Raw genomic sequence first — 12,909 nt, 5'->3', positions numbered from 1 at the left:
GCCACCCAGCTTTGTGTCATCTGCAAATTTGCTAATGTTACTTTTAATTCCCTCATCTAAATCATTAATATATATTGTAAACAGCTGCGGTCCCAGCACTGAACCCTGCTGTACCCCACTTGTCACCGCCTGCCATTCCGAAAGGGACCCATTAATCGCTACTCTTTGTTTTCTGTCAGCCAGCCAATTTTCAATCCATGTCAGTACTCTGCCCCCAATACCATGTGCCCTAATTTTGCCCACTAATCTCCTATGTGGGACTTTATCAAAGGCTTTCTGAAAGTCCAGGTACACTACATCCACTGGCTCTCCCTTGTCCATTTTCATAGTTACATCCTCAAAAAATTCCAGAAGATTAGTCAAGCACGATTTCCCCTTTGTAAATCCATGCTGACTCGGACCGATCCTGTTACTGCTATCCAGATGTGTCATAATTTCATCTTTTATAGTTGACTCCAGCATCTTTCCCACCACCGACGTCAGGCTAACCGTATATAATTCCCTGTTTTCTCTCTTCCTCCCTTCTTGAAGAGAGGGACAACATTAGCCACTCTCCAATCCACAGGAACGGATCCTGAATCTATAGAACATTGGAAAATGATTACCAATGCGTCCACGATTTCTAAAGCCACCTCCTTAAGTACCCTGGGATGTAGACCATCAGGTCCCGGGGACTTATCAACCTTCAGACTATCCAACACCATTTATCCAACACCACAGTCTATCCAACACCATTTCCTGCCTGATATAAATTTCCTTCAATTCATTCATTACCCTAGGTCCTTTAGCCACTATTACATCTGGGAGATTGTTTGTGTCTTCCCTTGTGAAGTCAGATCCAAAGTACCTGTTCAACTCGTCTGCCATTTCCTCATTCCCCATAATAAATTCACCAGTTTCTGTCTTCAAGGGCCCAATTTTGGTCTTATCTATTTTTTTCCTTTTCACATACCTAAAGAAGCTTTTACTATCCTCCTTTATATTCATGGCTATATTGCTGGCAGTGAATCAAGTCAAAGAACACGACAGAACCAAAACAGGCCCTTCCGCCCACAATGTTGTGCCACAATAATCAAATTAGTAAACAAAAATATTAGTTAAGATAACAAAGGATGCCTTTCTATTTCTCAGATAATCCAGTTCATCAAACATAAAGTCATGCCAAGTACCTGGAAACTAGTACAAATCCGACTGTAGTGTTCAGGGCATTGATGTTTCAACTTACCGGCTAGATAAAACTTCAAGTCTTTCAAGTCCATCTTCAAACTCTATCAAAACTTTGTCATTTCTTGGGTTAAAATGAACTTCGTTTGGAATTATAATATAGCTATAAATAGTGAATGTGTATGGTGCAACTGGAGTAGGCCGAGCTGTTGATTGGCTACAAAGAAAAAACAAAACCAGGCCATTAACAACTTAAGATAAAGTCAGCAGTTTGTTTTATACTCTTATCTTAAACATTTGAGAACTCTTTCCTCACCAAGATTTACTTGTATTTTTACTTTGAGATACAGCACTGCAACCGGCCCATCCAACCCAATGTGCCTGTGCCGCCCAACAACACCCATGTGACCAATTAACTTATCAGCTTATTCGTCTTTGGAATGCAGGAGGAAACCAGAGCACCTGGAAGAAAGCCACATATTCACTGGGGAACATACAAACTCCTTACAGAACCCGGGTTGCTGATTCTGTAATAGCGTTATGCTAAGCACTTATGGCCCGTTATGCTACTGGCGTTTAGAGCACCAATGAAGGTCCTCCATCTCCGGCGGTGTTCACACTTCCCTCATTGTGTGGGAACGAGGGAAGATTCCTCATCTTCCTCTAAATTCTTACTATTGTCAGCCATGCAAGTCCCAGGTGGAGACTCAGGAATACCGTGGCACTCAGGTGTAGAAGGATCCTTTATTGCTGTTTCTGTAACAATTTTGTTTTACCAGTCAGGGCTGTTATCCCCGAGCTGAACCTCCAAACCTGGAGGACCAATGGACTACTCATAGTCTGGCCTCTAACATTTGACCTGTTTGGCATGGGTGACCCAACGAAGAGCTAAAGCATAAAGCTCTGACTTCAGCCAACATACCTCTCCGGGTCATTGAGCCTCCAATCCACAACAAGGTTGTGGTCATCTTGGAGAAAACCACAGTACTGCCCTTTTAATAATTTGATTACATTATCAAGAAAGATCACTGACAGCTCTCATTTCTAAGGAGGCTGAAAAGAGCTGGACTATGCACATGAATACACCCATCCTTCTACTGATGAGCAGTAGAGAGCATCTTAACATGGTGCATCACTGTATGGTACAGAAACTGCACTGTGGCAGACAGGAAGGCTCTACAACAGGTAGTCACAACCGCCCAATGCACCACCAGCACCAGCCTACTAGCCTTTAAGGACATACATCTATAGAAAAGTGCTGCTAAAAGTCCAGCATTATCATGGAGGATCCCACCCATCCTGCGCATGGACTGTTTATCCCACTTCCATCAGGGAGGAGGCTACATAACACCCACGTCAGGACCACCGGACTCAAAAACAGTTAATTTCCCCAAGCAGTAAGGCTGATCAACACCCCCACCTACTAACCTAGCCCACTACAACCCCCTCTTTATCATTTGCTGTCAGAGTTACCTTATGCACAGACACTCTTTTGCTTAGCCTCACTTTATAACCATACAACCATATAACAATTACAGCACGGAAACAGGCTATCTCGGCCCTTCTAGTCCGTGCCGAACTTTATGGACATACAAACACTCAATGTATATAAGCTATCTTATGAAGTTTTATTTATTCTGTTTTTTATTATTCTTCTCTTTATCTTATTGTGCTTTTCTGTGCCACATTGAATCCAGAGTAATAACTATTGTGCTCTCCTTTACACATAACGTGCTGGAAATGACATTAAACAATCTTGAACCTGGCACGATGTAAAAACGCATTGGTACAACGTCATTATCAAAAATTCTGATGAACTGCTGACCACCATATGAAGATTACAGGGCAGTTATAAATGAGCAAGAAGTTCTCCCGTTTAGGTTTGTCACTCTTAACTGAAACCAAACTCAACCAGAAAAGGAATTCTGTGAAATTTTAAGAACTAATCTTTAAATTAACTTACTCAATATTACATATTGTTTAGCGAATTCCTAATTTCAGGAATAATGTTCCAATTATTTATAAGAGCACCTCTTGAATCCTTTGTTTTTGCATTCAAGTCAATGATCGCCAAAACAAAATGTTTGATTGACAGCAGCTCCTCTTTCTGTTATTTGTGCAAAACAAAGACCAAGGAAGTACTTGTTTTGTCTCCTTACTTCATTTTCAAGTTAGAAAAGTTGAGTAAAATAAAATGTTAAGTTGTGAAAAAGGGAATAAAAGTATTCGTATTTCTTTGACTCCTTTCATATACCGTTTTGAGCATCTCAGAGTGCTTCAAAAGGAAATAAATGTATTTAGAAGCGTAGCCACTGTTCCAAATGTAGGAAATATGGCAGTTAATCATGAAACACTGAGCTCCCACAAGTGGCAATCCAGTATGACCATGTAATCCAATTTTATAATTTTGGTTGGAAGAAAGTATTGCCTGGTCCCAAGGTATAACTTCCATGCTCTTCCTGAATACGACGATGGGATTCCTCACTTTTACACAGGCAGAACTTCAGATAAATGTCCCATCTGAAACATCATTTTTGATAAAAGCACAAGCTCCAAAACAAACTCAATTCGCTACAGAGCTAATTCATATTGCGTTACTCCTGAAATTTGAAGTGAGTAGTTGCCTAACTTACTTCAAATTTCTGACTCTATTGAAGAAGAATTTGAGTACTATTTGCAAGGAAAGCAGTGGGGAGCAGTGGGCCCACTGCAAGTCAAAAATTGCAGAAGAGGTCTATCTGGATGCTGCTGGACTTTGGGTCCAGAGTTACAAGAGAGGTTGTGTAGCCTGGACTTTGTTCCCTGGAATGACAGAGGTGGTGACCTCGGAGGGGTATTTAAGATCACGAGGGGCATGGACAGGGTGAAAGCATGTCATCCTTTCTCCATGGAGAGGGTGCTAAATACAAGAGGGCGTGGGTTCAAGATCGGAGGTGAGAAATTTCAAAGGGCCGTCACAGGCAGCTTCTACATGAACAGGGTGATGCATACTTGGAATGAGCTGCCAGAAATAGTGGTTCACGTGGGCAGTTCAGCAACATTTAAAAGCCATCAAGGTAGGCACATGGATAAGAAAGGTTTAGACCAAATGCAGACAGGTGGGATCAGCTCACTGTCGGCGTGGACGAGTCAGGCCAAACGGCCCGTTTCAATGCGGTATGACTCTGACCAGTAGAAAGGTGAAGAGCAATACAGCAAATGTCTGAGATGAATGGCAAGAGATGAGATTGGTCAACGTGAACAAACTTGAGGCAACAGTGGGCAATAGTGCAGGAATCATGACCGCAGGTGCAAGGAGGGATATTGGTCAAGAGAGAACCAAGAAGTGGGATGAGAGAAGATGAGATATTGTGATTGGCATTGAGAGGCAAGGGTAAAACAAGTCAGAATGAACAGGGGAACAGGAGCTAGTGAGCAGAGTAGGGTGGGAGAGCTCAGGAAAGGGATCACATTCTTCTAGGATGCAGCACAACCTGATATGGAAGTTGTCCTGTCCAAGAATAGAAGAAGCTGCAGAAGATTGTGAACACAACGAAGCACATCACACAAACCAATCTTCTGTCCTTGGACTCACTTTACACTGCACGCTGTCGGAGCAGTGCTGCCAGGATAATCAAGGACATGACCCACCCAGCCAACACACTTTTCGTCCCTCTTCCCTCCAGGAGCTTGAAGGCTCGTACGGCCAGATTTGGGAACAGCTTCTTTCCAACTGTGATAAGACTGCTGAGTGGATCCTGACCCGGATCTGGGCCGTACCCTCCAAATATCCGGACCTGCCTCTTGGTTTTTTTGCACTACCTTACTTCCCATTTTTCTATTTTCTATTTATGATTTATAATTTAAATTTTTAATATTTACTATCGATTTGTAATCCAGGGAGTGGGAAGCGCAGAGTCAAATATCACTATGATGATTGTACGTTCTAGTATCAATTGTTTGGCGACTATAAAGTATGAAGTACATGGGCTGGACCAAATGAATGACCATTATTCAAATACACATGGAGGAATAAAGGAAGTTTCTGAAAATGTTTGAGTCCCATTCACTTAATATTCTTGGGCAGGAGAGACCAGTGGGAGACAACAAATTAATTATCTGTTCTGATCTTTAAACACAAAATAAGCACTTCTGCTTTTGCTACAGTCACAGCATGACATTCTTTCCAGATAAATGCATTTTATATCCTGCAGTACAGCATCCCTCACTGAAGATTAACAGAATGGTAATGCTATTTATTCTAGTTTACAAAAGACACTTCAGGAAAACACCAGACTCACTTCTGTTTGTTCGACTGTGGCAGGTCTTGGCTTGTTGAACTTGTTTCTGGAACGTTCGCATTTTTCTCATTTGATTTTCTTTCACCCTATGAAAATAATTCCCAAAATCATTTCTGTTTCACGTTTTCATTCAGAAATACATAAACTAATGAATAGAAATATTACATTATTTGTACTTCACAGCTATGCAGCTATAATAGTTTAATATATTAAGAGATGAAATACAATTACTTTAAGAACCTTTGATTTCAAATTGAATTAATTGACACAGTACAGTTTATCTGGGAAAATTATGGATACAACACACATTTATCATCTATTCCCGCTAGACAGTCCCATATCTAGAAAGGGAAAGATGCAGTACAATACATGAGGAAAAAATTTGCTATTTCACTTTAGGTTTATTTTACATAATTCATCATAACAAATTTCATCCTGAGATAAGTCGAATACATTTGTTTTATCAAGGGACGGCTTTGAATAATTTTCCAATAGCAAATTTCAGTCAGGTGATAAATCTGACTACTTTAGAAAGTTTGAGCATATTTCACAATGAGAGATGGAGAGAGAAAAAAACACTGATGCTGCAAAGGAACCCAGATTTGTTAATCTGGTTGATTTAATATGGCAGTTAAAGAAGGCAATGAGTGAAACTGAAGATGGATAACTCACAAAAATGTGTTAACAAAAGGTGAGGAAGTTACTGATACATTTTCCTGATTTCCTAGAGCTCTTTGGTTGAAGTGATTCTTTTTGAGCTAGATGTCTGTAATTAGTGGAGTTCTGCAGGGATCAGTCTGAGACCTCTGCTGTTGGGAATGTATACAAATGACCTGGATAAAAATGTAGATGGGTGGGTTAGTAAATTTGTGGATGATACCAAGATTGGTGGAGTTGTGGATAGTATAGAAGACTGTCAAGGATAACATGACATAGACCAGTTGAAGATATGGGCAGAGAAATGGCAGATTGAGTTTAACACAGTATCTTGGTCGGGAAAATGCAAGGAGACAGTACATTGTTAAGTGCAAGGTGTTGCTGAGCAGTGATCTTGGGACCGAAGTTCATTGCCCGAGTAATATCTGGCACAAGTAATATCAGCCCTGAAGCAGTTTTACCGAGACATTCCTGGAGCTGCCAAACTACAAAAAATATTAACAGACAAGCAGACCAATGGCACGCTTGACAAACAACAAGCATAACACAAATAAACATTTGTGTATTAACTTTAATAAACTTAACTGCTTTCCTCTGTATGTGTATGTGTTACTGGCATACTGGTTATAGCAAGTAAGTGTATAGGGCGTGAATGTGTGTGTGATGTATGGAAACTGTTTTCTATACTACGGGATTGCATTCAAGATGCTGTTCAGTCAAATATGATACCAAATGATAAGGTTGTAATTTGGGCATTAAAACGTACGTGCATGTTAATTCAAGGTTGTGAAATTATTGTGGTGCTGCCTAAGGCCACTGACTGAGCCCACTGTCACACTTGATACTGTCTAGAAGCACATTATTTCTTGTAATACATTACAGGCGAGGTAGGCTTGGAGCCGAGTGCTGATGGGAACTGGAATGAGGAGGAAGAAGAGTTTGAGATTTGGAAGATTTTAAAAAACATGTGATAATTCGGCGCACCTCTGATGTACTTTTGGTGCCTTTGCCACCTTCTGTGCAACTATCTGCAGAAGAAGTCGCTTCCTTGGAGTTATCTTGCAGCTCAGCTCCATTTTGCTTGTGACCGGGTGCTGCCTGTGTTTCCTCTGTGGTGTGGCCTGGTTCAGCAGCAACTTCTTCTGTTTTGCTATTATCTGCAACGTGCAAACATCAAACTATAAGCATTGTTGTAATCCCTTCCTGCGCCTCGTGGCGCATCGGGCAGCAACCTTGCCGTTTCTTTTACGTTTGCCTGTTTTTTCTTTATGAGGCCAGCTCGACGCTCAACCCAGCACAGATAGAAAGCGTGCAGGGAGCTGAGCTGGCCGGATTCAAACCCAGGACTCCTCGCCTCAAAGACTGGTGAGGATGCCACTACACCACCGGCTGGCCATACTGTAAGCATAGGACAGAATACTTGAAGACTAATTTAAAACTAAATACTCCTTCAGATAAAACACTAGTGCCAAACGATTTGAAGGGAACATGAGCAAGTTTTACTCTACCCGCAAACATAGAGAGTGGTGGGGATAAGGAACAAGCTGCTACAGGAAATGGTAGTGGCAGATACAATTTGGTCTGATACATGACTAGGACAAGTTTAGGGGAAATGGGCCAAGTGCAGTCAAATGGAATTAGTGTAGACTGGCACCTTTAAGATGAGATGGACAAAGGGGTCCATTTCTATGCTGCATGAATCACAGATCTAATACCCACACCTTGTTTTCCTGTAACAGTTGAACTTTGAAAGAATTTTGCCCTTTTTTAATTTGTGTTCATCCCCTGTTCAAGTTCATCACACTGAGAATTTAGACTGAGTACTTTATATTGCCATTCAACCTGACATAGGTTTCATTCTTCTGTCATAGTTTTGGAACATGATAACACCAATTTATTAGTCATAGAGCACTGCAGGCCCATCTGGAAACTGTGTTTCTGCCTAAGCCCATCAACCCGCATTTAGGCTATAGCCCTCCCATCTATGTACATATCCAAACTTGGCTTAATTGCTGAACTCAAACCCAAACCCAACACTTCCACTGGCAGCTTGATTCACATTTACACCACCCTCCGAGTGAAGAAGCTCCCCCTCAGATTTCCCTTCAATATTTCATCGTTCACCTTCAACCTATGACCTCTAGCTCAAATCTCATCCAACCTCAGTGGAAAAGGCCTGCTTACACTTACCCTATCTACAGTGTACCCCTCAATTTTGTAAACCCCTATCAAATCTCCCCTCATTCTCCTATGCTCCAGGGCATAGGGCCAATCTTTCTCTGTAAGTCAGGACCTCCTGGCAACATCCTTGAAAATCTTCTCGGAACTCTTTCGAACTTATTGATATCTTTCCTGCAGGCAGATGACCAGAATTGAACTCAATAGTCCAAATATGGTCTCAACGATGTGTTATACAACTTTAACAAGGGACTTATTTTAATTACAATAGAAAATGAATGTAAAGATCCTTGCCTCATAAAAAAAACTCACAAAAGATGAATAAGAGCACTGCAAATTCTGGTAAAACTGGACAGAAAAGAAAACACAAGAATACTGGGTGAAAAGTGGCAGCAAATGTGGATACAAAACGAAGCTAATGTTTCAGCTAAATAATCTTTGTGAACTCATAAAAAAAGCATGTTTAAGCTTGTTGAGAAGGGGACACCATGGAAAAAACAAAGAGAGGAGACCAAGAGATAATTGATGACACAAATCTGGGTTCAATGAAGAGAAGATGCTGAAGGCTTTCTAATGCCTACAATCTGTTTGGAGGAGGTGTACATTGGGTAGAAATGGTGCAGGGGTGCTGCGGGGGGGGGGGGGGGTAAGGCATAATTTATAAGATACAGAACACAATTGCTGGAGATCTAAAGCGAAGGAAAATGCAGAGCAACCCCAGCAGATCAGGCAGCAACTGTGGAGAGGGGGAGAAAAACATTGCAAATTACATCTGAACTGGCCAGGACTGGAGAACTTTTCCAGCATCTTGCGAATGACACAGTGACGGTTGACCTTATCAAGAGCGATAATGAGATGGGGTATAGAGGGGAAGTGCAGCCACTGCTGGATTGATGTGAGATGGACAACCTAAGCCTGAATGTGGAGAAGATAAAGGAAATCATTGTAGACTTCAGGATGGTACAGACAAACCATCCCTCTCTGCGAATACATGGCTTCTCTATAGAGAAAGTTAAGTGCACCAAGTTCCTGGGAGTTCACATCATGGATGACCTCACCTCATCCCTTAATATCACCTGAACAAGAGGACACAGCAGCGCCTCCACTTCCTAAGAAGACTGAGGCTAGCAAGGCTCCCACCCCACATCTTAAATGCGTTTTACAGAAGCACCGTTAAGAGTGTCCTTACAAGTTGTGGCTCCATCTGGTATGGGAACAATGAAGCACTGGACCGGAAGGATCATAACGGACTCCTTACCATCCATCATGGATAATTATCAGGAGTGGCTGCATATGCAGAGTCCTTAGTATTATTAAGGTTCCCACCCATCCATCCAGCATCCTCTTTTGACTTTCTACCACCAGGCTGAAGACTCTGATGCATGAAAACAGGAATGATCAGGATGAGAAACAGGATTCCAATGGGCTTTTGAACTCCCAGCCACCCGTATTCGAAGTGTCACTGGTTAATCTGGTCCGTACCTCACAATATTTAATATTAATGCACTTTGGTTTGTTACTTATGTGTGATTCATCTGTAGATTTAATCCTTACCTTCATAAGTTATTGCCTGTTATGTGCTTTACACCCCGGTTCAACGAAATGTTGTCTTGTTTCTATGTATATTAAATACATGTAAGTAGTTACATGCAAAAGTTTGGGAACCCCTGGTCAAAATTTCTGTTACTGTGAATAGCAAAGTGACTAAAAGATGACCTGATTTCCAAAAGGCAAAAGTTAAAGATGACACATTTCTTTACTATTTTAAGTAAGAAAACTTTTTTATTTCCATCTTTTACAGTTTCAAAATAACAAAGAAGGAAAAGGGCCCAAAGCAAAAGTTTGGGCACCCTGCATGGTCAGTACTTAGAAACACCCCCTTTGGCAAGTATCACCGCTTGTAAACGCTTTTTGTAGCCAGCTAAGAGCCTTTCAAATCTTGCTTGGGGGATATTTGCCCATTCTTCCTTGCAAAAGGCTTCTAGTTCTGTGAGATTCTTGGGCTGTCTTGCATGCACTGCTCTTTTGAGGTCTATCCACAGATTCTCGATGATGTTTAAGTCAGGGGACTGTGATGGCCATGGCAAAACCTTCAGCTTGCGCCTCTTGAGGTAGTCCATTGTGGATTTTGAGGTGTGTTTAGGATCATTATCCTGTTGTAGAAGCCATCCTCTTTTCATCTTCGGCTTTTTTGCAGACGATCTGATGTCTGCTTCCAGAATTTTCTGGTATTTAATTGAATTCATTCTTCCCTCCACCAGTGAAATATTCCCTGTGCCACTGGCTGCAACACAAGCCCAAAGCATGATCAATCCACCCTCGTGCTTAACAGTTGGAGAGGGGTTCTTTTCATGAAATTCTGCACCCTTTTTTCTCCAAACATACCTTTGCTCATTGCAGTCAAAATGTTCTATTTTAACTTCATCAGTCCACAGGACTTGTTTCCAAAATGCATCAGGCTTGTTCAGATGTTCCTTTGAACCTTTTGAATAGAACTTTTTGGCCGCAATGAACAAAGGTATGTTTTAGCTATTCACAGTAACAGAAATTTTGACCAGGGGTGCCCAAACATTTGCATACCCCTGTAAATGACAATAAAGTTGACTTGACTTCAGGCTTTGGTGGTGGTAGCCCAACATGATGATGAAGGGACCATACAGCACAGTCACAGTTAGAGTGGGGAAGCTGAAGAAGAACTTTGCACTGGGCAATGTTACTCTGTATTCCACTCTCATTCCTCCATGTTCCCCTTCAGCTCTAAGGCAGGTGCAAATCACTGTAAAGTGATATATTTTTTAAAGTGTTTCAGCAACCTAAACCTGTGAAACACATAGGCCAGGTGTTAAAAGGGGAGCAACAATCCCTGAAAGCAGCAAAACTCTAAATGAACAATTTTTATCGTGATCCTTAATTAGGCATTAACACAATGCATTGATTGCTGCAAAGATACCCTGTGCCAGGTTTCTGTGTTCCTGAGGTAGTGCAAGTTTCAACAATGCTGCTTTCTAAATGCAAGTACTTTTTGCCAGGGCCATGGCTGATTTCTGAACTAATATTTACTTATACACAAGGTATAGACGTCACAGACAGATCCCGCCACCTATAATTGCCTCCAGTATTGCTCTGCTGTTTCAGGAGGAAGTTACGATGCCAGTTCCGGTAAGAACAGCAAATCTCCTTTCCTGACAGATGCTTGTGAAATAGATGTCTGCTGCTGTTACATCATCATGGTCATTTCATGGCTAATGTTGCTCAACTTTTTAAAAAAAATTGGATCTGCTTCCTTACTTGAATTTAAGTTTGCCAGCTGGCATGGCGGAATTTGAATCTCTCTCTCGGTAAACAGCCCATTTCTCTGCATACTCATCCTGTAAGCTTACCACCACTGTACCCTAAGGATTAGCTTTACTTGTCAAATGAGCATACAAACATTCAGTGAATGCATTGTTTGCATCAATGACCAACATAGTCCCAGAATGTGCTGGGGCAGGCCCACAAGTGTCACCGTGCTTCTGACACCAACATATCATACCCACAACACGTGTCTTTATTCTTGGAATGTAGGAGGACACTGGAGCACCCGGAAGAAACCTGTGCGGTCACGGGGAGAACGTACAGCACAAATTCCTTGCAGACAACAGCAAGAATTGAACCCAGATTAGCGATCACTGGCACTGTAAAGCATTGTATGCCACTGTGGCACCCTGTCAGCTTGGGCGTCACAAAAATGCCATCTGTTCATTCACAATTTATCCTACAACCAAAAAAACTTCTTTGCACCACGGTAACGTATCCTCGTGCAGACTAACACAGCAGCTGCACATCTGGGTAGCGTAGCATTTAGCACAAAGCTAATGTATGTAGATCGGAGCATTCCCCAGTTGGGTGTTTGATCCCGGTGCCATTCTTTAAGGAGTCTCTGTCGTCCTCCCCATTGAATGCGTGGGTTTCCTCCCGCTCCTCCAGTTTCCTCCCGCAATCCAACGATATACCAGATAGGTTCATTGGTCATTGTAAATGGTCCTGAGATTAGGTTAGGGTCAATTGGATTTGTTGGGATTTGCTGGGGCAGCATGGCTCAAAGGGCCAAATGGCCTACTCTTTACTGTATTTAAAGCTAAAAGTAACATGTTGTCGTGGCTGCACATCAAACTGTTTCTGCTCCAGCAGTAGGTGCAAAATACAATACCTCAATTCTGCTGTATTGTCAATTTGGCATAAAGTTGAACCAAAGTTCAACTTCTAACCTGTCACATCAAAAACTCATTTTGTCCTGACCTCCCACCATAAATCCTGTTCAAAGAAAACTTCCCTTTTCACTTAAAAGCAACGTGTAAATCAGGTTTTAAGATATCTGAGCATTACCTGCAGCAGAACGGTCAGGTTGAATGGAGGCATGGGGCTCCATTGAATCCTCAGCCTGCAATTCCATCTTCTTGGTAGTACCTTTAGACTGATGAACCAAGTTATCTTTCTCCTTTCTCCGTCCGCATTGATTCTGCCAAATAACCCAATGTGGATAAATGAACGATCTAACTCAGGGAATGAACTGTTTGATAATGTATGCTATAAGTGGATTTTACTTTTTAAAAGATAAGAAATATTAGATGGCACTATTCCAATTTAGAAG

General features: G+C 41.6%; 1 protein-coding gene across 5 annotated transcripts in view; it reads right to left on the bottom strand.

Moving 5' to 3' along the window:
* The window catches only part of LOC140187284 (E3 ubiquitin-protein ligase rnf213-alpha-like), a 177,529-nt gene that overhangs the window by 144,081 nt on the left and 20,539 nt on the right, over nt 1-12,909 (bottom strand). For all 5 annotated transcript variants that reach the window (XM_072242436.1, XM_072242438.1, XM_072242440.1 and 2 more), the window contains 4 exons: nt 12,645-12,777; nt 7,086-7,258; nt 5,445-5,530; nt 1,226-1,381 (listed from right to left, as the gene is read on the bottom strand). In XM_072242436.1, coding sequence (XP_072098537.1) covers nt 1,226-1,381; nt 5,445-5,530; nt 7,086-7,258; nt 12,645-12,777 — 548 coding nt within the window. The remainder of the gene's footprint in view (nt 1-1,225; nt 1,382-5,444; nt 5,531-7,085; nt 7,259-12,644; nt 12,778-12,909) is intronic.

This window comes from Mobula birostris, chromosome 24 (genome assembly GCF_030028105.1).
Source record: "Mobula birostris isolate sMobBir1 chromosome 24, sMobBir1.hap1, whole genome shotgun sequence".
Lineage (NCBI taxonomy): Eukaryota > Metazoa > Chordata > Chondrichthyes > Myliobatiformes > Myliobatidae > Mobula > Mobula birostris.
The sequence above is the reverse complement of the archived record's forward strand: the minus strand, read 5'-3'. Positions and strand labels throughout refer to the sequence as shown.